The sequence below is a fragment of the Rosa rugosa genome, chromosome 2 (assembly GCF_958449725.1).
Source record: "Rosa rugosa chromosome 2, drRosRugo1.1, whole genome shotgun sequence".
In the NCBI taxonomy this organism is placed as follows: Eukaryota; Viridiplantae; Streptophyta; class Magnoliopsida; order Rosales; family Rosaceae; genus Rosa; species Rosa rugosa.
Window position 1 is genome coordinate 5,190,563 of NC_084821.1, and position 26,083 is coordinate 5,216,645.

Here is a 26,083-nt window from a genome sequence, read left to right on the forward strand (position 1 = left end):
GATCCAACTCCTTCTCCTCCTTCTCATCTTCTTCCTTCACTTTTTCTTTGTCACTCTTTTGTCTTCCGCCCTTGTCCTTTGAACTTAAAAGACTAGCCCCAAAACGGAAAACACCAACTAGTTATGACCACTTTTCACAAGAAACAGAGAAACCCATTACAACAAAACCATAATTAAAGCTTCTTGCTTTATGAACCTGCAGAGGGGCAAAATGAAAGAAACCCAGTTGGGGAATTGGAACAGAATGACAGAAAGTGAAAGAATTTGTGGTGCTTTCAGAAAACCCAAGAATAAAGAGGCAGAGACGGTAAAGAAGAAGAAGCAGATTGAATTGAAGGTTTGGATGAGGTGATACTGGACCTGGGTGGAAGAAAATTGAAGAAGTAGTGGGAGTGATCAAGCTTCACAGCTGCTTCGTCCTTGGCCAACGGCCACTGAATCTCATCTTTGACACGCGCGAACACCGCGACTATGTTATTGCCTTGCCGGGGACAGACTATGGTGAGTTCGCCGCGTGCCAATTCAATGTTGCAGTCCTTCTCGATGCTCGTGGTTTGGGTCAATGGGTAGTCCGCCGTGGCGGGAATGGGTTGGCGGAGGCCGTGATGTTTGGGTTTGAGCCGAGATGGATTTTGAGGCAGGGCAACACCTTTGCAGTATGTTGGAGGAAAAGGTGAAAACAGTCCATCTCATCTCTGTTATTTGTATCTTTATATATGTCATTTTATCCTTTTTGGTGTTGGTGATGGCTTTGGTGATGGGGGAGGAGGAAGTAGTGTTCCTTGAGATACGTTGAATCACAAGAGGATGGCGGTGGTATGGAGGAGATACGGAAGAGGATGGCGGTTTCTGCCTTTGAGTTCTTGGGTTTGGAATTGGGCTAGATTTAGCGTTTGGAATTGACAGATGTCCATTTTACCCTTGTTAGGGAGTCAATGGCTGAAAAGTGGGCCCTCATGTCAGCTCCAACTCAGCACATGACCAAGTCAAATTCAAATTTTAGACGAGGGTGAAGCAATTTGGAAGTACAGGGACCATCACTACAAAAAAGAATTCCAACGGCTTCGCTTGATTGCAACGGCGTGGTTTTGCTGTCGCTAAAAACTGGCAATTCCCTTCGGCAAAGTTATGCCGTCGCAAGATTTGCAACCGAGTTGATGCGCCGTTGCAATGGGGGTAGCCAAACACTATGATTCTACTTCAGCGAAGGATAGCCGTCGCAAAATAATGAAAGTTTGCCACTGACTCTACATGCCGTCGCACGAATAAGCAACTATGCTACCCCATTCTTCTACTAGATCTGTTTTCTAATTTAAAAGCCCTATTTCCCTCAACCCTTTTCCCCCACAACCCCTCTTTCTCTTTCTCTCTGATCTCGATGTCACCCACCAAATTGAGCTTCGATGAACTTGGTGGCCACTGGGTTGACTTGGATTCGGGAATTATTCTTTTTGGGTATCTCAATTCAGTTCCCTCTCTTGTCGAACCCGATTCAATGCCCGTTTGAGTGTGACCCGGCCGTTTTGTGGTTGGAGTTGTGGTATAGGTAGAGGAGCTTTCTGGGTTTGGTATGATTTTTGTTTTTCTGATTTGGTGGTTCTATGATTTCGATCTTGGTGGTTCTGTAGGGGAGAATAAATCAAGAACTGTGGAGGAACGATGATATGGGCGGCTGTTTCTGCTCTTACTCCTTATAGACCAAACCAAACCATCTTCCTTGCTCGTCAAAACGAGGGTCGGCCGTCGGCCGAAGATCAAGATCAGAAATTGGTTCGTCTTTCATTTCATATCTCACATTCAAATGGGTTCTCTTGCCATATGTATTCCATTCGTTTTTCTCTTTGATTTATGTACCATGGTCAATCCAAGTTTAGCTCATACTACGTGCTCAACCTAGTTTTCTATGTACTTGGATGGAACAAATCTTACGAACCTAGTTCTACTGCTCTTTATGGTTCTAAAATTTTCAGCCTGTTGAAGTAATAAAATTGCTAAAGCATACTGATTGTTATTGTTGGTGGGAAATCTGAAACAACTTTTTGCATTGTTGGAGACCTGATTATGCTGTCAAGTGTTTATAGTATCATGCTGTCATTTTTTATTTTGATGGGTGTGTGGTATAATTGTAGTCTTCAAGTGGGGTGATTTAGTTTGTGGATTTTATTGTGCTGTGTTTACGTAGCTTTGTTGTTATATTTTGTTTCTTGGTGGCTACAGGCCCAAGGACTGAAGAATCATTTTACATATGCTTCTTGTTGGAGCTTCATTCCCTTCTTGATCTTTTATATACTCAAGGTTTGCAGCTTTTCCAAAGTGACCAGTGTTTGCTATCCTCGACCATTACTTCTTGCTTTTCAATAAGTAATCTTGAATGATAAGTAATTCCTACAAACTAGTAGAAGCTATTGCTAATTGATTATTTACTTTGCTATCGAATCTTTTACATTGTTACAAAACTAGCTCTTGATTTTTGATTGCTGGAAATTTTAAGGTGCACATGAGAAACCATATTGGTAGTCTTGCTCTCCTTCCAAAGTTTTGGTTGCTGCAACGAAGCTACATATATATTATAGATGTTTATATCATGTGCAGCTTTGCTATCGAAATCTGATTTTCTTTCTTTACATGCATGCTATTAAGTTTTGAAACTACTTTTCAATTATGAGGTTACTTGGAAGCAAGGTTCCACTTTTTGATTACTCAGTCGTTTCATCTATGAGTTAATGAATTCAGACTTATACACCAATTTGATGGTGTATTTCTGGGAATATATTTAAACTGTTGTTATGATTTCAATTTAATCTTTATATATATGGCTGTTGAGTCCACTTCTTATCACTTGATTGTTGTTTAATGGTGTTCATAATTCCTTGACATTTCTTTCAAAAAGCTACAAGTTTTACTGTACTTCCAAGGTATTGGATTATGATTTTAATGAACTTTTCTGCTGCTGATTCATTGTTAGTCCAATTTTTCTCCATTGGTCATTGGTATGATAATTGAAAAATGGCTATGTCCTGCACGGATGGTAAAGGAGTAATGAATAATGGCAAGTATGTGAGGTACAAACCTGAGCAGGTTGTTGAAGCCCTTGAGAGGTTTTATCATGAATGCCCCAAACCCAGTTCGATTCGTCGCCAACAGCTCATTAAGGAGTACCCAATTCTCTCTAACATTGAGCCTAGCCAAATCAAAGTTTGGTTCCAGAACAGAAGGTATTCTTGTTTCATAGATAATTGCCTTTTCTTCATCTATAGGCTTTGTACTCTATTTCATTTGTGGCTCAGAGAATCTAAGCGAAAGAAAAATGAATTTTTTGGTTTGGATCTTGAGTCTATGATTCTATGAGCATGATGAAAGTGTACAGGTTTGGTGTGAAGATCAATAAATCTGGATTTCAATTTTCTTCTTTTATTAATTTTTATTAATTTTTGGAGAATGTTTGGTTGGGAAGAAAATAGAACTGGAAACAGATTGTTTTCAACCCACGATATATGTGAAGCATGGTATATATAGGTGGTGGAAATTGCCTTTGTATTGTGTTTTGTGAAAGATGTTGACAAGTATTCTTGTATTGCATCTTTCAAGCTCATTCTTTTGTAAAAGATGCATAGGCATATGAACCAAATCAGTGTCTTTTTCCTAGTATTTAGAAACAGACATCTTTCTCGTAGTATTTAGAAAATTGATTACTATAATACTGCTGCAGATGCAAAGAAACTAACATGGAGGGATCCACTTTGAAGTGTTTGGCAATTATTTTTGTTCATTACAAGTGTTTGGCTTGTTGATTACTTTGGTGTGATTATCAAATTTATTCCTGTATGTATATCAAAGCTAACCTGGAGATATCCACTTGAAGGTAAATATGTGTTTATCAAATTTATTCTTGTATGTGTATATATATATTTTTCCTCTTGCACTACTGTCTTTGTTCCTAAGATTGAAAAATGTTTATCAAATTTCTTCTTCCACTGCTGCCTTTGCACTAGTAATTAAGCTAGAATCTATATCAACAAGGTATCTATTGTTGTATGTATTTATATTGACTGCTGCCTGTGTGCATCTTTCTTAGCCAAATTCTAAATCCAAATTCTAAATCGTTTTCGTGATATAACCAGCAAGGCATCAGTTATATATATCATAGTGTCCCTTAGTTGCAGTTCACAACTCATGCTTAGTGGAAGTTTTCCTTTGGGTACTATAAAGTGCTAAATATCATCTCTGAATGTAAATGTCTACAGAATTTTAAGCTCTTCTCCTTATACTCTGACAGCATTGGTCTCTATTCGTCTTTTTTTTTTTTTTTTTTGTTCTCCGGCTGTAAAAACCATGCTCGGATGATGTGGTATTTAATCAATCTTTTAATCATTTGCCTCATTAAATGGCATGTCTCATTATCAGCCTTTGGGCTTCTTTTCAACAGCTTGGATTCAAATCCAAGCACAGCCAAGCAATGCCTCTTTTTAAGCTTAGCATCCATGTCCTTTGTTAATATACCACAATGTTGAATTTATTTTGAATATGTTATAAGAATATTGACTATATATCAATGATAGTTACTCATATAACAGTGGCTAATTTAGTTTGTGTGTATCCTGTAATATTGAAAAACCTGCTTACTTTCCCGGTTGTTACTGTCTTGCAGGTGCATGTGTACATCAAGTGGTGTGCGACTAAAAAAGACATCGACCAATTTGCTCAGGTTGTGCTATAAAACTGATTCTTTGCCTATAGTACTTGTGTCTATGTATCTTATTATGTCAAGATAATTTATTGATGACTTGTGCATCTATTGTTTTTAGTTGAGTTGAATTGGGAAGTAAGCTAGGACAATGTATTAGCATATTCAATGGATTTCCGCATGGATTTTTATAGGATTCAATAATTTTAGACTGGTAATTTTCATCCCAAGAAGACTTAATAAAAATGAGAAGGAGTATCCATCGAGTAATCATTTTAAAGTCAGAACTAGTTGCAATTTCCCCATAGGTAGTTAGTAATTGTCTGTTTATGGTATTTTTTTCTGACTTTTTCTATGATAGTTATGTGAACAAAATGAGACCATCATTATGGGTTTTCCCTTCATCTATAGTCTACCCTTATATTATCTGAACTCTTCATATGATTTCTGGATAGTAGTGAGGAACTGCTCAATCAATGGTTCAATCCCCAAAATGCATTGGTCAAATGACATCTCTAAAGTACTTGTAATTTCACTTTGTTTCACCTGTTTGTTTTTCCTTTTCCCTTCCTTTGTTTGAGTTGCCATGTTAAGGATTGATACTAGGCACAGCAGGTCTATTCCCTTTAAAGAACATTAAATCATCTAGCTTGAACTACCGCAAGTGTCTTCCATTACCTCAAAGCACCTTCTAAACTGCCTTACTTAAAATGGTCTGTTTACTAGGATATTGTTTTAGACTGCTCTTCCTTTGTAGTGTTTAAACTGCTCTTCCTCATGAACTTGGGTGTCATTCATTCATTTTTCATGTTCCTTCAGGATTACTCACAGCTGCCCATTGTGCAGGAACTAATTGCAACGGTCTTCATGATAATGAACGGAAATTCAGACATATATTTCGAGGTAAGTATGGATTTAGCATTCTTCAAATCAACTACTCTATCTTTAATGTCGACGAAGTAAGACCAGCTAGTGAACTACTTCTTACTCTTCCTGGCACAAAATGTCAAAAAGTTAAAAAAGAGTTTGAGTGAAATATTGTATTTCCTGGTATGAAGTAATATATGTGTCATGCATGTACATCTCCCAATGATTTTCTAGCTTTTTGTTTCCTTAATGAGTGCTTGAAGATTTTTGACTTTCTGTTGTAGGAGACTTGTAGCAACACTAAAGTAATTGGTACGTGAAGTAGATCAAGGAAGATCCGTGCAAAGTTTATCTTGAAGTAGAGGAAGATAACTACCTTGTAAAAGTTAATTATCTTGTAAACTTTGGTAGAAGCATCATTCCTTTGTGACATCCATGACAAAAATTAAAATGTAACACTTTTTTTATATAAGCTTCATTCCTTTTTGTATAGCTTGTATTAAAAAAACAAAACAAAAAAAATTGGCATGCATATTTGCATGCCAGATTTTTTTTATTCATAAATAACACTTTTGCGACGGCATTTTTGCCGTAGCAAATGACTTTTGGCGACGGCAAAAAACTTCAGTAGCGGTTGGTGGCGTCGCCATTGGTATTTGCGACGGCATTTTTCAGTCGCAAAATTCTTGCGACGGCAAACGTTTGCCGTCGCTAATAGTCTTGCGACGGGGAATTGCCGTGGCAAATAACATTGGCGACGCCACCAACGGCGTCGGAAGCATTGCCGTCGCAGAGCCGTCGCCAATGCTCTTTTGCGACGGCAAAAGAGGCTTTTTGCGACGGCATTGCGCCGTGGCCATTGCAATTTTTTTTTGTAGTGCATCGTGATTAAAGCTGATCGGATGATACTGACTTATTCTGCTATTCATGAAAAAGCTGGCTGCCTGCTTGAACGTATTGTTTGACGATTCTGAACTGCAGCCAAGCATCAAGGTTGCATTAACCTTAAACTCCGAACTTCACTTCAATCTGTACTTTTAATTTAGTCAGAAACATCCCTGCACTTTCAGTTTTGATCCAATATGTCCAATCCGTTAGTCTTCTATTAAGTCAGTCCATTAATTTGCTGACGTGGCTCACATGAGGCCCATGCTTTATGATATGACAATGAGGTGGCATGCATGCCTAGTCAACTTAGGAGTTTACATGAACTTGATGAGCTCATTTTTGATGACATGTCACCTTATGATTGAGTGAGTTGGTCACACAACAAATAAAGTTGCCTAACAAATAACCCAACCATTACTTGAACCTGTGACCCCTTCAATACAAGTCACACAACAAACCACCATTCTACCATTGCATTGTTATAAATTATCCTTAATTTTTATATTTATACCACGTCCCTTTAATTTTCTCTTGGTCAAACTATATCTTTTGAAATTTCAAACAAAAATTCCTTAATCATTTTTATATATTTATGAGAATAAAATAATTATTTTTTAACAATAGATAAAATATTCATTAAATATATTGGGTTTATTTTTGGCTCAAGTATTCATTTATCTTTTTTTTTTTTTTTGAATCTGGACGACAATGTAACTCCCCACCCCACCCCATCCCTAATGTCAGTGAGATTTGAACCCGTGACCTCCACAGTGTTAGTTAGGCTGGCTAACCAACAGGTCACGGCTCACCGACTAGTATTCATTTATCTTCATCCAAAGTACTTAGAAATAAAACAAAACAAAAACCTTAATGATAAAAATTTTCAACTACTTGAGTTTTTTTCAAGGAATATATTAGTATAAAAACTAAAGGTTAAAGGTTATCATAATTAAAAAAAATTGTTTGAAATTCTAAGAAATATAGCATAAATATAAAAACTGAGGATGATTTATAATATTGCAAGGTTAGCATGATGACTTGTTATGTGACTTGTATTTAAGAGATTGTGAGTTTGAGCTATGGTTAGGTTCTTTGTTGGAAAAAAAAATTATTTGATAGATTTCTAATAGTGGTACCCACTCTTAAGCTGACTAGGCATATCATCTCATCACCACATCATAAAACATGGGTCCTGCATGAGCCATGTCATCTAGTTAACGGACTCGCTTAACAGAAGACTAACTGATTAGACCTATTGTATCAAATTTGAAAGTGCATGCATATGGATGTTTATGATGAAATTAGAAGTGCAGGGACTGAAGTGATTTTACATCTAAAGTTCATGGTAATAACCAATATTTAGCCTTTGACTTTAATTCCTAAAGTTGAGGATGTTAAGGAGGCACATCATTAGGTCTATTGCTTTGTGCAATGTGCTCTTCAGAATCAACTCAAAAGTGATAGCTATTAGGCTCAAACGCATACTATCTAAAATTATCTCACCTCTTCAAAGTGCTTGTGTCCTTGGTAGGCTAATTTTAGACAACATACTAAATGCTACTAAGGCTACACATTTTATGCACAACCTTAGAAACCAAGAATGGAGTTTTTTTGGAGGTAATGCTACTTAAACTTGGCTTTTCACACAAATGAATTTACATTGTTATGCAGTGTATTACTTCTGTGAAATACTGAAATATGCAATTTCAATAAATGGTGAGATTATTGATTGTTTCACTCCAACTAGAGGCGTAAGATAGGGTGACCTTTTGTCACCTATTTAATTGTTTATTCTTTGTGCTGAGGTTTTCTCCTCTTTATTCTCCAAGGCACTTGAGACTCATCAGTTGAATAGTTTGAAAATGTGCCCTGAAGCTCCCACTTTGCATCACCTTTTCTTTGCAGATGATAGCTTCCTTTTTAGAGTTTCTATAGAAGATGAGTATTAGACATATAGAGCTATTCTCAATCTGTATGAAAAAACTTTTGGACGGAAAGTTAACTTTCAGAAAAGTAGTGTGTTTTGTTTCAACAGAAATGTCACTCAGGAATTGCAATAAAAATTGGCTGGCGTGCTTGAATTCAAGTTGGAGACTGAACATGACAGATACTTAGGGCTCCCTCTCAGAGTTGGTAGATCAAAAACAAAAATCTGTGCTTATATTAAGAAAAAAAATGACAAAGAGACTGCTAGGCTGGAAATCAAAAATACTAAGTGCTGCAGGCTAGAAATTGTTCGTCAAGGCAGTAGCACAAACTATTCCCCTCTATGCCATGAATTTTTATTTACTGGCTAAATCTCTATGTGATGACCTGCACCAGTTGTGTGCACAATTCTTTTGGGGTGACACAAAATAAAAAGAAGATTCACTAAAGGACGTACATGAGATAGACTGTGTTTAACCAAATAGAAAGGAGGAATGTGTGAAGCCCCAGAAATTTTATTTAATTTTCGAAGGTAAATTTTCGAAAATAAGATTTTTGCACAAGGTGATTTTAGTGAAGGAATCGATTTTGGACATTTTTAGGTACCGAGACTACCAATTGGGCTATTTGAATTAAGTTTGGGGCAATGTCCTTCCTATTGGGCCTAAAGAATTACTAAGGTTTATTGAAGCAAAAGATTGTCGGGATTATTATGAAAAGACACAAATTGAATTTTTAGTAATTCGAGTTCTGAGCCCGACGGGGTCGACTAAGAACATTAGTGACAAAAAACGAATAAAGAAGCAAGCTCAAAACCCGACTCAATTATTGGTTGAATTTGTTGCAGGGGTAGACTTGTCATTTCACATGTACAAGTATAAATAGGAACAAAAAAACCCTAAAATCCCAAAACACTCTCGGCCGTACTCTTCTCTCCCCCTCTCCCCGTGTTCTCTCTCTTCCTCTCTGCCATCCCCACAAAACACAGTTTCCGACCACCACTTCACGTCACCACCACCAACCGATCCAACACCCAAAACCGACCAAAGCCCAAGAGAAATCGCTGCCATGCACCGCCTATAGCCACCACAAGCGACCACCACAGTCCCCGTCGCCTTGTCTAGCCGAAACTTCTATTTTTCGGCAGTCTCTTCAACACACAACCACCATCGCTTAGTCCAGCTGACATCGATCATCCTATTCTAGAAATTCCGTCTCCGATCGACGCTGTACGCTCATCGTCGGAGCCCACGGCTCTGCATGTCTTTGCTTTCCAATCTCCAGTCAATCTCAGGCTACACGACTGTCATAGATGAAAACAGCACGCCTTCTTCTACCAAAAACTCCATGGTTCAGACCTCTAACTCCTGCCAGAACCACCGCAGGCGCCACCGCCAGTGCGTGAGCTACCCAGCGCCGCTGTGGGCGCAACCGGCTTACTCCTTTCATCTGGTAAGCTGGATTTCTCGTCACCCGCTTCATTGTCAAGGCTCCATTTTTATTTGGATTGAGAACCCTAATTCTATCGAATTGGACTGTGTGAGGTTTTTGAATCTGTGATTGGAAGCTTTGGAATAGAGAGAGAGCTATTGGGACAGTTTCGATTGATATCGAGGAAAGGTAAGAACCTCGAATCCTACTTTGGATATGAAATCTGTTGAGAGTTGAGTATTGATCATGTTTTGTCTGCTAGGGAGTTCGAATGGTCAGTGATGTTGAAATGCTGCTATGACAAAATGATCTCTACTTTGGGGAAAGAAGAATGGTAAGGGCCCGGTTACTCTGATTTGTGAAATTGATGGTGCTATGTCTCTAATTGTCGTAAATGGGTGATTGGAGTTATTTTGGTGGTTGAAGTTGTTAAAATCACCTGAAAGTTGTTTGTAGTCTCATGAATGGGAAAGTGTTAAAATGGTGATATTGATATGTTGTTGAATGGAATAGGTTAGATACGAAACTGTCCTTGGTTAATTTGATTAATGAAAGAGATTAGTGTTGGATTGGTGATGAATAAGAGTAGTTTGCTCAAGAGGGTAAACAATGACAATGTCTATAACTATCATTCCGGATACCACAAAAAAAGTGAGTTGGTTATTGTTAACAAAAATGTAAATTGCTCAAGTTCATAAGGAATGGGTATCCGAAATGAAGTTATATTCGCTAATGATCATTCGGCCGAACTTAATAAGAAGTTCGTTTAGTAAATACTTTGACGATTTAAAGGGAATTAAGGAAGCTAAGGTATACCAAGAAAATAGAAAGGTTTAACGAGTTGACCTAAAATTCAATTACGGATCATTGCTTTGCTAAATTATCCATGACCCTAAAATTGAGATAAATTTATTTAATGGAATGTTCGGGAATGGAAATTGTCAATTTTTTTGTTAAAGTAAAAAGGTTAAAGAAGTGAAGGTCAAAGTGTTAAGTATAATTGTCATATCTTAAATGGTTTAAAACTTCAAATGTCATATCATTTGAATTATTTGGGAATGGATACTATATTTTATCTATTAAAGGGGAATTTGTTAGACTTCAAAGAAATTAAATGAAAGTTGTGGTTGTTCGGTTAGTACGCTATGATAATGTGAGGTTACTTATTAGTTTGAATTTATTTCAAAGGACTCGAGCGTGTGCACATGGAATTAGACGAAGTATCCAAAGTCGGAAACGAAACTAAGTTTGGGCGAGAACTCCATATCCAGGTAGGGTGAGCTGTCCCTTCCTTGTTAGAGGCTTTTCTATATGTGGAATGCTCTAGTATAATAATATGTTGCCTGCAAGTACGTTTTTGGTTGTTCATTAGTCGATACCTCGTGATATCCGTGTTTCCATAACTGATGATTGCTGATTGTGAAAACCGAGGCTAGACTTGCATGTTGAGATACTGTACCCATTGTATGTTTGTGCTTGTGACCTAAAAGTGAATGGGACCTAGACGCGTTGATTCCTAGGGATCCCACGGTGTCGATAACTGTGAACTTCCGGAGGGGGCTGTGCTCCTATGTTTGTCGAGAAATGGTGAGTACCGACAGTGAACCAGTCATATGACACTCAGGGCTATGAAATGGACACTTTCGCTACTTGTAGTCACAAGGACTACAGAGTAGTTGGCCGATTCTCAAAGGATGACGAACCGGGTCGGTCACCGATTGTTTTAGAGTAGCAGGCAGGTAAGTATCTCGAAGCTCCAAGTTGTGTGAAGCATGCTGTATATGTTTTATAAAAGAGAACAAATGTTTGTGGTTGCCTCTTTTTAATGTATTTTCGATAAACGTGCACAATATTATGTAGTAAATATTTTCAAGTTTATTATTTTTCAAACCTAGCATGGTTGGGTCCGCCCTTACTGTGCATGCAAGGACGAAAGCTCACTCCTACAACAGTGTGCAGGTTTCGAGCATGTGGTTGGGGAGCGTACAGAGGAGGCACATGGCCCGACTTGGCGCATTTGGTCCTGGCTTTTTATAGGTTTGTTTCTTTTCCTTCATCCTTTTGTGAAGTGATCAAAGTCAAAATCTTTGAGTCATGCACACACCTAAGGTGTATCACAGTCGTCAATCAATGTTATGTAGGCACCCTCAGAGAGTAATTAGTATGGATTCTTCAAAAGAATATGGTGATGCTGCCTCTGGTTTGGAGATATAGTCCCTAGTTACCATCATCATGAAATCTTTTGCTGCAACAGCGGGTGGTTAGGTTGTTGATAGGTTGAAGCAGTGGGAAGAAAGGATCTAATAAGAATTTTTTTTTCAAATCAGTGAAGATTTTTTTTTTCTCTGGACTAAATCAAGAGAAAGTTTCGTAGTTAAATCTCTTCTGGACTCTGTAAATATGTCAACTGCTTCTTCTCACATTTTCAACTGGATGGTGTGACCTCAAGCCACTAGTTAAAGGAAAAACAAATAATGTGGTATTGGAAGCTAGTTCATTCTACATTTATACCATGTGAATTGCAAACCAAAAAACTCGAGTTCTAGGAATCTGAAAGTTAGAGGGAGGTTTTAATCTCTCACTTTTTGTGGTCCTTCTTGTTTTCTGTATATGTGGGATGTATACTAGTTATAATTTTGTTCATCATGGTCCTCTATTTTTGTTTCCATTGGATGATTTTTATTTGACTAATTTCATTTTGTTTATGTAGGTCAGGGTACAGTTCCTGTCTGCTGAAGGCAAAACCCTTGCCAGTTTGAGCCATCCATGCATGTTATATTTTAAAAGTGAGCCATCCGTGCAGAATACAATCCTAGCGTATTCCCTAAATATACGATGCATCCATGACCCTTGAATCAGAACTTCCCCTGTTTAAAAGGATTATATGGAACTGGAGGAGAACTTTATTTGTTTGCTGTAAAAGTAGGAGAGATACTAATTCAACCAGTTACTTGAACAAGTTGATTAGTTAGCTTAAATTCTTTTCTGATATTTGTGTTGGATGTACCTGTTGGGAAATATGAAATTCTTATTAAATTGATCGTCTTATCCTGATTAGATGAAACTTGATAGTTTGTACTGAGGAGAAGAAATAATAAAGTTTGTTTTTGTAGTTTGTACTGAGGAGAAGAAACTTGATAGATTTCAGAACTTGTTAGTCGCATAAAAATAGACTAGCTTAGTGGGATTTGAGGCAACTGCTATGTACATACATGTACATTTGCAAGCATAATTAGCTCTAATGGGCTACGCTCATTATACCGCCAAAGGTACTAATTCCAACCAAAGGAATGACATGCAGACACACCGCCAGGCGGGCTACAGCCCCAACGTCGGACCACCTCCAGATCGGCGGCGACGCGCCGCCACGCGCCACGCCAAGATGGCATCAGAAGCTTCCATTACTGGGAACTGAAGCATATCTGTCCCACATCGAAAACAAAGAGAAGATCAACCTCTTCCTCACCTATAAAAGGTTCTCTCCTCTCTCCTCATTAATTACGCATTCAATACTTACCCACTGTTACTTTGTCAACATAAATACATTGACTAACTTAGGCTTCGGAGAGTCGAAGACCGCCCAACGCGGTCTCCCTCTAACGCCCTTTGTATTTTACTTGACAGGTAACGGAGGCTTTGGAAATATCACAAGTATCGATCCGCTCACCGAATCAGCGTTAACTAAGGTTCAGCTACCGCCGGACTTTTAGACATTAACATGCTACTTCATAACTCCTCGGCCACATTTCTGATCATGTATGAGCTGGTTGAGACCAGTTTACTCATCTTTTATCAGTTATAGTGGCTTCAGGATGGAGAGGATTAGTTCATTCTTCCCTCAGTAGTTAGAGACGAAATCTTCTGATTCGCCTTACAATGAATCAAAATATCTTTTTGCTTCATCTTTGCTTGGTTCTGAGTTGACACGTAAGAAACTTGTAGGAGGAAGTAAGGATCAATCTAAACGCCAATGACAAGGCAATTTTATTATCTACGTGGCCCCTAAACGTATAGCATATCAAAATTAGAGAACAGAAAATAAAAGATAAAGTAAACTAGGTACAAATATGATTTAAGAATAGAATCTGTTCTAATTAGAATACAAATTTTCCTCCACTGCAGAAGCAGTGGGAGGTCTCAGAGCTATGCCACCAAAAACAGCAAATTTGTAGATGTCGAGGTACTGTTGCTCATTCATTACTATACTCTGATGCACTTAGATACTCACCATGCTCCTTAAAGTACTCTATCAATCGCTTCAAGAATGCATCATTACTCACTGTCTCAGTGTCACAGACAAGACAACATTGCCTTGTTGCTCGTGTTACAGCCATGTTCATTCGCCTGTGATCGCTCAGAAACCCAACCTGAGTATATATTTTGAAAAAAAATCCCAAATTCAGTTCGTTTAGGTTATAGAATTCAGTTATAAATTGAGACATCTACCATCTAACTTTTTTTATGCATTAGCAATGGAACCAGAGACATATGTATACCTCTTTCTTTGAGTTTGATCGAACCATTGAAATAATGATGGCTTTCTTTTCCCGGCCCTGGAAGCCATCTACTGTTGAGATTTCCAAATCCTTTAGCTTTTCTTCATTGCTTTTCAACTTCTTCAGTATGAAAACTTGCAATACTAGATCAGATATAGTAAAGAGAAGAGAAACATCTATTCTACTATAGTATTTGCATAACGTAAACGACCCGGAGCTATTGGAGCATCCTCCTCCACAGGCCTCCCAAAACAATTTCAACTCAGTATAGAGTCCAGGGCTTAGCTAATTCCCAGGGTAGCAGCACCTGCCCCAATCTGCCCTTACAAACTAATTACCATACCATCCTAAACAGATTGGAAAGTGCCAATACTAAAGTTACAATTTCTAAAATGGTATATAGAAGGTTTAGTTCAACAGTGAATAGACCGAGACAATTTGAAAAGAATAATAAAGCATAAAAAGCAATTTCAAATTGCTTATCAATTTCAAGTGTTAAACTCAAACGCTACATCCCAGCACTAATTTAATTATAAGGACTACTTCACTTCCCCAAAGTTTCAATCACACATTCCACAAAAGAAAAAACAAAAAAAAAAGGAGCTTCTTAGTTATAACCGTATAGCTTATGGGCCCATGTAACCTGAACTGAAAACTCATCAAAACAACACCAAATTATCATACTCTGCCCATTCATCCCAGCAAATACGAGTTAAGCAATCAACTACAATCACCAAAATCATTCTTGACTTCCTAAACAAAAAGCATACCCATTTAAGCTCAAAATTAAGAAAATGAAACCAGGACAAAGAGTATTGACCTTTTTGGATCAATGAGGCTTCCTATTCAATGATTCAATCCATTCCATGGACAAAAAGTCGGGAAAAAAATTATTGACCTTTTTTCAATTTCTTTTGACCAACTCTATATCCCAGCAAAATCAATACTTGCAAAAGAATACCAAAATTTCGACAATCAAATCAGAACACCAGCAATGAAATCATCAAACAAAATACGATGGCTCCATGATTCACCAAACTACAAAAGGATTGAATCATTGAAAAAAAAAAAAAAAACCCTAAAATCGAGAGAGAGTAAAATCTAAGAACAATACCTTCAAGATAGACCAATCCTATGATGATGAGGATGAATCAAGAATGGTATATGGGAGGCTCTGAGGGATCCGTAGAAGGATTGAGAGTTGAGACGAGGGAGGGAGGAGGAACCGAGGAAGAACCCAAGACTGAACGTGGAGTCTTGGTTGAGACTAAACGGGATTGGGTAATGAGTTAAAAAAAAATTTATTTTAATGGTTTTCTATTCTATCCGTTGGATCAACTCAATTAACATCTAACGGCTGGGATGATTTCGTCCCGTTTTGTCCCTTTAATTTCGTCCCGCAGGTGAGTGGGCCTGGTGTAGTAATAAGGTGCAGGAGTCACAGAAAGAAAGTATTGGAAGCCTCCTATACATAACATGCTAAAATTGAATGTAGATGGAGCTTTCTTGACATCTTCAATCTCTGGAGGTGTTGGAGGTGTACTGCGGAATGCATCCACAAGATTTGCTGGTTTCTCACATCATTTGGACTGTGTTGCCTCCACACAGCAGGTTGAGCTATTGGTAATCAAAATGGGAGTGGAGCTACTACAACAGATGCAAATTTCCCATGTCGATCTGGATATGATTATTTGCTAGTGGTACAAGCTACTGCCATTGAGTTGGTTGTTTCTGAACACATGAGCTTGATCTTTGATATTCAAGCATGTTCAACTATCTCAAGAATTAGAAGTTGCTTATACTCCTAGGGATACAAATTGTGTTGCAAATTAGCTAGCATATATAGCTTATGAGTCCAAATGTCCAATATGAACAATTTTTGGCATAATAATGCTCCAACTATTGTGTTGGATGCAATTAGGGGAGTCAAATCTGCACACCTCATTTTACAATCCACACTTATTTTTTTTAGGTAACTTAAATTTTGTCTTTTATAAGAATTTTGACCAAATAAAGGAAGGGGTGGTTCTAGTTGGACCTCCAAATTTGCTACCTCCAAATTTGCTATTTGGACCTCCTATACTTAGTACACCTCTAATTTACTTTTTAGAATACTTGAAAAGCTAAGTGGACAAATACCAAAACACTCTTGAACAGGATATACAATAATTTATTACTCTACTTTTTATCTCTTTCTTTAATCACGAGAAGCAGAATAAATCAAAATCACATGATATTGCTCTCTTATGAGTAGGTCTCTCCTCCACCAAAATTAATCAGAGTGGTTCTCAATCTTGATATGTTGCTTCCCTTTGAATTTGCTAAAAGAAGGATTTCAAGGGTTTTGGGTTGGAAGATCAAGTAATAACTATATCATAATATTCAATTAATTTAGTTTAAGGAAATTTCAAATCAGATTGTTTTGAATTTATTTTGTATTAAATTATAGGCCATGTATAGAAATTATTATTTTTACTTAATTGTTTTAGGTAAATTATAAAACTATATGACAATATAAGGAAATTCCGGAAAAAAAAAACAATTTAATTGAATGTTATATTTAGGGGAGGTAAGAAGAGTTTTTTTTTTTTTTTTTTTTTTTTCATTTTTCTCATTTTGTCCTTATTTGTCTTTTCATATTGACAATTGAAAAAAAACTGGAGGTTAAAATATCAAATTTGAAGGTCCAACTAGAACCACCCTACAGGAAGAGAGTGTGGATTACAAATTAGGGAGTGGGAATTTCACTCTCTTGCAATTATCTATGTTTATAATCATCTAGCTTGATCAGTACAACTTTCACTTTTACTCAAAAAAGAAGAAGATATATTTATGTAGTTTTAAATGCATAGTTTGTTATAATTATTTTCCTTGAGTCGCGTACTCCGTTGTTGCAAAGTTGGTCTCGTCCAGCGGCGCCCGGAAGTTCGGGTGGCCTCCAGCCTCGCCGTCGTCTTGGGGTTTGCTGTCGGACGATGGATCCATATCTACTGCTCATAAGGCTCTGTCGGAGAGGGTTCCCCCGGTTTTTGTCAGTTTGGTTCAGCTGGGCTGGTGGCAAAGGCGATGATTGTGCTGTTACAAGCCTGTAATCGATCCCTGTGAATGGTTTCTTGGACCGGCGACGCCAACATGGGTATCGATTGGTGGTGGTGCGGGGTTGTGAAGATCCGAATTGGGGATGGTGTTGTTTGGTGGTGACGCAGGTCGGCGGCATGGCTCGGGACGATTGGATCGCTGCCATGATGATGTGGATCGCGACGAGGCGGGTTGGTGGCATGGGTCGGGCCGAACTCGGCCGGAATGTGACGTACAACGAAGGTTGGGAGAGAAGATGGTGGACTGGGCCCGAACCAGGATGATGGGCCTGGGGGATCTTCTTGGCTAACTACCCTACTGGGCTTTAGGTTGTTGGGTTGGGGTTTCTACCCTAGTCCATTAGCTTCTAAATTTGGGCTAGGGTTTTGGTCCTTGGCCTAACTCTATATATGTTTTTAGCTTTTTTGTCTAATTACAATAAGTTTCCTTGTATTAGGAACCTAGATCTCTAGCATCTCTGACGTAGTACCAAAGGAGGATCTCCGCTATCTCTATGGTCTAAAATGTATAATGAGTAAGTCTATTTCTAGGTACCACTGTGGATACTATCACCACCTTCTTGTCTGTCTATTAAGGCAATGACAGCGGAAAGATATGTAACGACTTATTCTGGCTTGTGATGGATATACTATTTCACCCCGTGGGCTTTCAAAAAAAAAATTATTTTCCTTGAGTAGATATGAGGAATTTGAAATTCAAAATTTAAATATTTAAACTGAAAAATAAACCCCAAATTATGGGATTTTGATTTGTTTCTTTTATTTACCTTGAGGGGCGAACAACAAAGAAAATGATTGGACCGCAATTAATAATAAAAAAGTGGCGGGACTACAATCAAAATTAATGTAGCAAATAGGACTTGATTAAAATATCTCTATACAAAATGAATAATACTACTAGTAATAGAAGAAAACATTTAATTCAGGAACTTGATCGACTCCTCAATGAGATAGGCCAGGAAAAAAAGACTCAGATTGATCCCCATATAGTGCCAAAGAAATCAAGGTAGTTGATGACTGTAGCCACAATGAGAAAGCCACCATAAATAATTTGTTCCCAATTCATTAGCTCTAGTCTCCAAAATCATGCTCGAACTTGAACAGTTGTAATGTTAAGATAGACAGTATAAAATTCATCCATGAAGCTTGACAACGGTTGTAGAAGAAAATTCCTATGCTCCCCTTGGGCAACAAAGCTAATAGGATGATACTGACTTATTCCACTCTTCATTACAAAGCTGGCTGCCTGTTTGAATCCATCGTTTGACGATTCTGAATTGCAACCGAGCTTCAAGGTTGCATTAACCTCCAACTCCGAGCTATACACAAAGCAACCATTGTCACTTTCTGACTCCAAGGAGGTCGATGCATTCTTTCCATCCAAACCTGGAACCAAGCGAAAAACTATGTTGTCCTTGCTACTTGAAGAATCTGCTATCACAAGGTTCTTGTCTTTCCCTTGATGCCCAAGAACCTTCCCAGGAAGATCAAACAGTTCTAGCATGACTGATTTACCAATAGCATCTTGCGCTTTGGGAACTTTTATTGACAAGTCATCTAAAATGAGTCTGAAAGTGGCATGAACAGCAGCAGCAGTGCCTGATTCCGGAAAGTTGTCTAGTTCAATCGACTGGTCTAAATTGGCCAAGGCAAAAGTAGAGTTTTTGTACTCTTGGGAGAAAGAAACCAAATAGTTATTGTACGAGGAAGGGATTGGAGTTATCCAGTCTGAAAGGGAGTTGGACTTGGTTTGGAGGTCCCAGTTACCACTAGTATGAGCCGCAAGCAGAACTGGACCATAAAGAATTGCTTGGAGTGAAGCATACTCTGTCCGATCATCTGGGTTTATTCAAAGGATATGGTCAGTTCTACATCATTTATGAGAGAATCTTTTGTTGCTAAAAGAAATATACTACAAAAAGTTTGTGTAGGAATGGATTTTATTAAGGGTACCTTTAATAGCTTCTGTTCTCAGAGTAATGGGTAGCTGAAGAGTTACTGTGTCACCATGGCTCCATTCATTTGGGATTGGTAAGAAACTACCTGCATCCCACAAATAGATAAAATCGATTATGTCTATAATATATACCTAAAAGTTGAAATGAAAATGAGCGTGAAGAGGATCAGAAATTAAAGAGGATATTATTATAGTATCTCATGCCTGGAGCTGATGGCTGCAGACTTCGACCATTCAATGCTGCCTTTGCACCATCTGAATCAGTCCAAATTGGCATTCGCAAGTTCAAGGTAGATGATTTGCCAGTCCCCTGCATCATTTAGTCCAACATAAGAACATGTTTTGCAGAAAAAAAACACCTGAGATTTTCTTTTTTGGATGGGACAGGCCACCAACATCTAGAGACCAAAATCAATCACACAGATGTAAATGAGGATTGAATCTAACCAATACAAAATATACAACACCTGTGCATGATTATTTTGTGGGCAAAATGATGAATTTCAACAATCGAAGATATGAACCATGCGAGTGTTACTGTTGAGGCCATAGTCAATGTGATGTACCTTCGTTGAAGAAAATGTTAACGTGATTCTAAGGTAAGGATCCCAGGAATTGATGTTATCAACTGTCTGATCAAGTACGACTTGCCCAGATTTCCAATCAAGCAAGCTTGATATATACTGGATAATGTAAAGACCAGGAGTTTCTCCTTCCTCTTCAAAATAAATGGAATCTCCCAACTTAGAGAACGATTCAATCCCTACAAAAGCATCAAGCAGTAATACAGTACTGATAGTTATTAGGCTGTACCTACTACAGCAGAAATGGAATAGCAGCCTAAATTGCTTCAATCAGAACAAGTTGGAAACGAGAACGCATATGAGGAGGATGTAAAGATCATGAAACTTTTAAAGCAAGTTGTTAGAATCTGAAATCCCTGAAAGAAAATGTTAGAAGGAACAAGTGATCTCATACCAGTGCCATAACAACACCAGAAATTGCCAAATGGTGATCCCCAACCATGATAACTCTTGGCCTTGGACTGTCCACGACCTAGTGGGAGCATGTAGATCATGACTCCAGGCTCAGTTCCTCTTTGGATACCTAGCACACCATTTGTTAGAGCTCGCTCGTAATAATCCGCATATGCTGTTTCTTTGGTCCATCTAAACAGGTTGCGAGAGACCTACAAGATGATTGCAAAGTGCCAAAGTTAAGAAGCAGTGTTCCTTTATGATAAATAACTTGAAAACTATAAAGTGGATGGAGAATGCACAAATTTTCCTCCCAGAATTTTTCCTTCATTGATAAACTAAAATCTGCTAGAGAATATCATGTAACGTATCAGAGAAGCCTTTGCATTAGTAGGGGGAACACACACCACAGCCAAGGTCTTTCTTTGTAGAAAGAATAGATAATTAAAGCAATCAGCCAAGGTCTTTCTTTGATTGATAATTGCAAAAATGCATACCTTCAGCATGTTATAAGTTGTGCACGATTCCTCATTCTCTGATTGTAGAGTGGCCGCCAATCTTTTAGGGTCTGACCTGCTCACAATTTCAGGAAAGCAAATCAGAACAATTCGGGAATAAAAACCTAGTCTGAAAGAAACAAGCATCCCTCGATAAAAGGATGCATCTAGACTTTCTAACTACTTGTCCTCAGGTTAGCATTGGAGATTCAAGCACAAGGAAGAGCTTATGATGAATCGAAACTTTAATTTGCTGAATTTTAGTACCAAAACTCGCTCACTGATGTCCCTCCTGTTGCATAGCTGTGAGAAGAGTTAACCATGTCCATAAAGAAAATCCCCATTTCCTGAAAATTTCAGATTTTTGAGAAGTGTTAGCATTAAAGTCATCCCTAATAAGCTAAAATATGTTCTGACATACGAATGGACAAGAGGAAATTTTTTATTTATTTATTTATTTTATTTTTTTGTTCTCTTTCTTGGTCAAGAGACATGATGGTAGTGTAAAGTTGAAGAACGCAAGTGAAATGCCATACCCAAAAGAGAAGTAACACACCTACAAACACACATGGAATGTGAGGGGAACCAATTTGCAAGCACAAATATAAACAGTACATAGGTACTCAGTTGTTTGTTGAGAACTGTAATTCATATACTCCACAATATAAATAAAGCATTTACCTTATAAAGTGGATCACCAGTGACTTCATACCGCTTTTGAGCACCAATGACAACTGGAATATGCGTGTTGGTGTGAAAACCAGATATGTCATCAGCCTACAAGTATAAAAGCTACTTGATGAGAGGCATTACAAGAGATGAGTTTTCTCTTTGATTGTCCTAGATATAGCAAGAGACAGAAAAGCCAGAACCAGTGAATCCTCTTCCAACTTTTTCAGATCATAATCATTCTCCAAAAGTCCCAAAAGTATTTCCAAGGAAATATAGATGAATTACATGTAAAAAATTTACCACTTTGATTCTTTGTATATCTATTATATAACTTTGTCAGGACTTAGGAGCCTTATTAGTTTCTCTTTGGTGCAAAAACTGAATTCCTCATTGTGTTTGTTCTCTGCTTACTAAATGAAGACAAAATATTTAAACTTTCTAAGGGATACCTAGAGATATTGAAAAGAAAACAATGGTTACCTGCACTGCCAACACTCCTAGAAAGCAGGGTTTGTCAAAAAGATGAGCCAACAATAAATGCTTTGTATCTCCCTGAGCATAGCAACATGAAAGGTTGACACAACCCAACATTCACATATTAGAAGTAATTAACAGCAATGAATTGTGTGCTATCAAAACGAAGATCTGAATTCGAGAAAAGGTGCTTGATAGTAATTACTTACCGTGATAGCATATAACTTATAAAGAATGTCATTCATGCCACCAGTTTCTTCATTTTGTGACAGATAATGGTGTGCTATACTGTACTTCGATATCACATTCTGAACACGTTTGTAAAAGTAATCAACCATCCATTTCATCATATCAAAAGCTTGATCACTACCAGCAAGTGTATACTGATCAAACAGGCCTGCCAACATCTGTCAAAGTAGACAAGTTGAAAATTTAAACATATGACTCTCTGAATCAAACTTAAGTATTTACTCTAGTGAAACAACCCAATTTGATCCTACCTTGTGAATGGTATAATAAGGAGCCCAGACAGGTGTAATAGCTTCAAAGCGATCAAATTCCTCAGTTGGAAAAGCCGAAAGATATCCACTGCCAATTTCCTTCTGACAAAGAGAGAGACTTGACACAATCCCAGACATCTTCTCTTTGAGAGTATCATTATGAGTGCTAGCCCACATCATTGCTGAAGCACTCAAATAATGCCCTTCAAGACATAAAAGCAAGTTACTTGGTATACAACTATACACTATACAAGATGATTATTAAAAACTAATTGGAAATCTAAAAATCCAAAAGGCACAGAACCATTATATATCTTACTTCATGAGTATTTTTTGCATATTATTCATTCTCTCCATTAATAATATCAAAGAAAAGAAAAAAGAAAAAAAACACACACACAACCATTTCTCCAAACTAAGGTGGACTCAGAAGTAGCTCCCTTTCTTAAACTGTATACAATACACAGAATCTAAGGAAGCTTGACACAACATTGAAAGCAGCTTTAATAAAATCACAATTAGAGTATGACAGCATAATGTCAATGAAGAAGACCAATAAACATATGACAAAATGAAAATTACAGAAAAGCTGAAATGAGCAATGCAAATTATGTTAACGGAGAAAACAAAACAATGAGTTAGCAAGTATGACTAACCTACAAAATGACCCCGCAGTTCACCAGTCGATGCCTCCCATGAACCTTCAGCATCATATGGTGCCCCAGGGGTTTCTAAACCAGCTGTCTTTCGAAAGCTCCAAACTAAACTATCCGAATCCAACATCAACAGGTACTCTAGATTTGTTTGCTGTGCCTTCCCATGTTGTGAAGTTGGATCCAACCTCACATCATGCAATGACACTTCCTTGAGAAAACCTCCGGGGGCCTCAGAACCACCAGCGGAGATTTTCATCTTCCGGTACAGCACTGACCACTCATATTCATCTTCCTCCTTCAATATCTTTCTTGGGAGCAAATTCAACCAAGCAATATCATCACTTGGTGTCACGTGGTAGTGTGAGAACATCTCCTTCTTCAAACTTTCATTATTGGAAGATAAAAGCGCAAACCGTAAAGTATGTGATGCCATCCCAGGATGAACAGTGTTTGTACACTCCTTACCCTCAGCCAAACCACATCCACATACACATAACAGAAAAATCACAAACACAGATGACATATCAATCGACCCAAAACCCTTCATTTCCATCAAAACAATACCCCAAATTCCCAAATGTGATTGGAAACAGGCAAATTAAGTACCAAAACAACAACTTTACAGCCAAATTGTGTTCAAATCCAACTCCCAACAATCAAGTATTCAACTTTAACAAAAACAAAGAACGCATAATCTCTTGAAAACTCTAAAAGAATTCAACTTTGAGCTCAATGTGTCTATCTGAGCAAAACCCAGAAGAGAGTGACCTCCTAAGTTCAGTGAACTAGGGAGAAAAGCACAGCAAAACCCATGATCCAAGTACAAGAATTGAATTGAAAACAGTACAAGAGAACAATGAAAGACTATGAATAAGTTAAAGTAGAAGCACGAGTGAGGGCCTATATATGCACATGTATACATACGCAAGCAAAGAGAATAGAATAGGATAAGCTATAGTCCAAGATAGCAACTTATTATCCGTAATCATCTCGTGGAAGCTAAGAATGGTTTATCTGTAAAGAATACCAAGTAGAATTTTTCCACAAACCCAATAATTTTGTTTGAAAGATTTTTATTTACTGCAGCTACATGGAGATTACAGAGAGAGAAAAGAGAGGTGAGAATCACGGACGGCGTCGTCTTTTAAGGGGAGTTGACCAACAGAGAGATTTGGGGGTTGAAGGAAGATGATGAGAAGCAAGACACAGCTCAACAACTACTGAAGACGACATCGTTGTTCTATTCAATTGCTCTTTCTTTTCGCTCCTTTTTCAACTGAAATTTGTCTTCTTTTTTTTTTACACGTCTAGTGTATATTGATAAAGGGAAATTTTATTCGCACATCCGTAAATACTTAAACTACCTGAATTTTATTCGCACATCCGTAAATACTTAATACACATCTCTTACTTAATACATCATCCTTTTGATTTATTATTCTATCATTTTATTAAATACACCACTCAAACTACCTGAATTATCCTCAAATCTCAAAATTCTATATGAAATCACTATATATAAATTAATATGAAAATCATCATGCCAATCTTTATCATAATCACAACATTCTATATATATCATAATGAATTTAAATGCGTTTAATTATCAAAATCATCATAATAATTTTAATTTTCTTTCAATTATTATCATGACACTCGTACAATCTTAACAATTTTGTTATTCAAAATTGCTGGTAGTCAAGATTGTTGAAAATAATCAACAACACATGATGAGGATCTCAACTAGGTTTATAACTACATTGTTGTTATTTTCTCTCCATTAGTTATCATGAAACAACATATACAATCATAAGGATTTTGTAATGCAAAATTGCTAGTAGTTGTTGGTGAGGAAAAATTCCGTAGAGGAGTTTGACGGGAACAATTGAGAAGTTTCCTTCGAGCGTTGACCTGGAGTTTGACCTTCGGCTCGAGGAGAAGAGGGGGGGCACCTGCAGAAAACCCTCTGATGCCTAAGTCAGTACGTTTCTTAGTATTTTGGAGTAAAACAAGTTGGAATCAGATATCTTACCTGGTCAGTATGCCCCCTATTTATAGTTATAGATGAGGGAGATCTTGCACCACAAGTCGCGTTTAATATCGTTTAGATCACTGTGCTTATTATCGCCATAATTCCACGTTATTGAATAACGTCATCACTCCGCATTATGGCGTTATTGAATAGCGCCATCACTCCGCGTTATGGCGTTATTGACTAGCGCCATCACTCCGTGTTATGGCGTTAATGTCATTATTCCGCGTTATTGAATAACGCCATTACTCCGCGTTATCACGACCGCGCCGCTTTATAGCCTTCTTCATTGTGGCATTAATAACGGTAATTGCCACCGCATTTATGATTGTCATTGTCTGCGTACTTATGGCGAGGGTCAATTGGCATAATAGTGGGTCAAAATCGTCGATTACCCCCACAGTAGTCAAGCTTGTAGAAGAAGATTCCAATTAGGGTTTATATATATCATACTAGTTTTTATTTTCTTTCTATTTATTAATTACCATGAAATAATATGAACAATCATAAGAATTTTGTAATGTGTAATTTATAACAATAGTAAAAGCTATTAAACATATTCCAACTATAGTTCCTTTTCGGACCAGCGGGTTGAGTTGATCAAGACCAACGGGTTTTCGGACAGCGTGAGGCGCGGCATGAGCTGTGGCGGCGTGTCTCCGGCATGAGCTGTGGCGGCGTGAGGCGCGGTGGTTTGGGCCGAAGCGGTGAGTAGTCACGGCGGCGTAGATCGGCGTGGCATGGATCGTGGCAGAGCAGGTCGGGCAGTGCTGCTAGGTTTGTGACGTACGGCATGTCGTCAGGCAGCTGAGATTGTGGCAAACGACACGTCGTCGAGGACGAATGGGCTGGGGCCAGACCAGCTGGATGGGCTCTGGAGTTGGACTTTTCCTTTGGATGCTCTTGGGCCTGCTATTTTGGACTAGGG

General features: G+C 38.0%; 1 protein-coding gene and 3 long non-coding RNA genes across 10 annotated transcripts; 2 read left to right on the forward strand and 2 right to left on the reverse strand.

Annotated features, from left to right (window-relative positions):
• Positions 1 to 1,044: 1,044 nt before the first annotated feature.
• On the forward strand, positions 1,045 to 6,107 carry LOC133734432 (uncharacterized). 5 transcript variants are annotated; one of them, XR_009858269.1, is made up of 7 exons: positions 1,045 to 1,770; positions 2,218 to 2,295; positions 2,966 to 3,215; positions 3,710 to 3,862; positions 4,649 to 4,705; positions 5,531 to 5,587; positions 5,836 to 6,107. It is a non-coding gene; the product is annotated as an uncharacterized LOC133734432 (long non-coding RNA). The 5 variants fall into 5 exon arrangements; XR_009858268.1 differs by having other exon boundaries at positions 2,218 to 3,215; XR_009858266.1 differs by having other exon boundaries at positions 1,045 to 1,546; positions 1,629 to 3,215.
• Positions 6,108 to 9,287: 3,180 nt separating this feature from the next.
• On the forward strand, positions 9,288 to 12,911 carry LOC133727916 (uncharacterized). 3 transcript variants are annotated; one of them, XR_009855435.1, is made up of 6 exons: positions 9,288 to 9,985; positions 10,059 to 10,130; positions 10,985 to 11,067; positions 11,233 to 11,535; positions 11,749 to 11,833; positions 12,507 to 12,911. It is a non-coding gene; the product is annotated as an uncharacterized LOC133727916 (long non-coding RNA). The 3 variants fall into 3 exon arrangements; XR_009855434.1 differs by lacking the exon at positions 11,233 to 11,535 and having other exon boundaries at positions 9,288 to 9,817; positions 9,910 to 9,985; XR_009855433.1 differs by lacking the exon at positions 11,233 to 11,535.
• Positions 12,912 to 13,751: 840 nt separating this feature from the next.
• Positions 13,752 to 14,504, reverse strand: LOC133731516 (uncharacterized). The gene is made up of 2 exons (XR_009856699.1): positions 14,293 to 14,504; positions 13,752 to 14,163 (listed from the first exon to the last, which is right to left on the reverse strand). It is a non-coding gene; the product is annotated as an uncharacterized LOC133731516 (long non-coding RNA).
• Positions 14,505 to 18,107: 3,603 nt separating this feature from the next.
• LOC133729748 (uncharacterized) lies at positions 18,108 to 24,359 on the reverse strand. The gene is made up of 12 exons (XM_062157311.1): positions 23,124 to 24,359; positions 22,468 to 22,670; positions 22,177 to 22,374; positions 21,974 to 22,045; positions 21,503 to 21,598; positions 21,089 to 21,168; positions 20,822 to 20,897; positions 20,326 to 20,536; positions 19,914 to 20,110; positions 19,552 to 19,657; positions 19,344 to 19,433; positions 18,108 to 19,229 (listed from the first exon to the last, which is right to left on the reverse strand). The coding sequence occupies exons 1-12, from the start codon at positions 23,674 to 23,676 to the stop codon at positions 18,475 to 18,477; spliced, it is 2,637 nt and encodes an 878-aa protein (XP_062013295.1). The 5' UTR covers positions 23,677 to 24,359; the 3' UTR covers positions 18,108 to 18,474.
• Between the last annotated feature and the right edge of the window lie 1,724 nt (positions 24,360 to 26,083).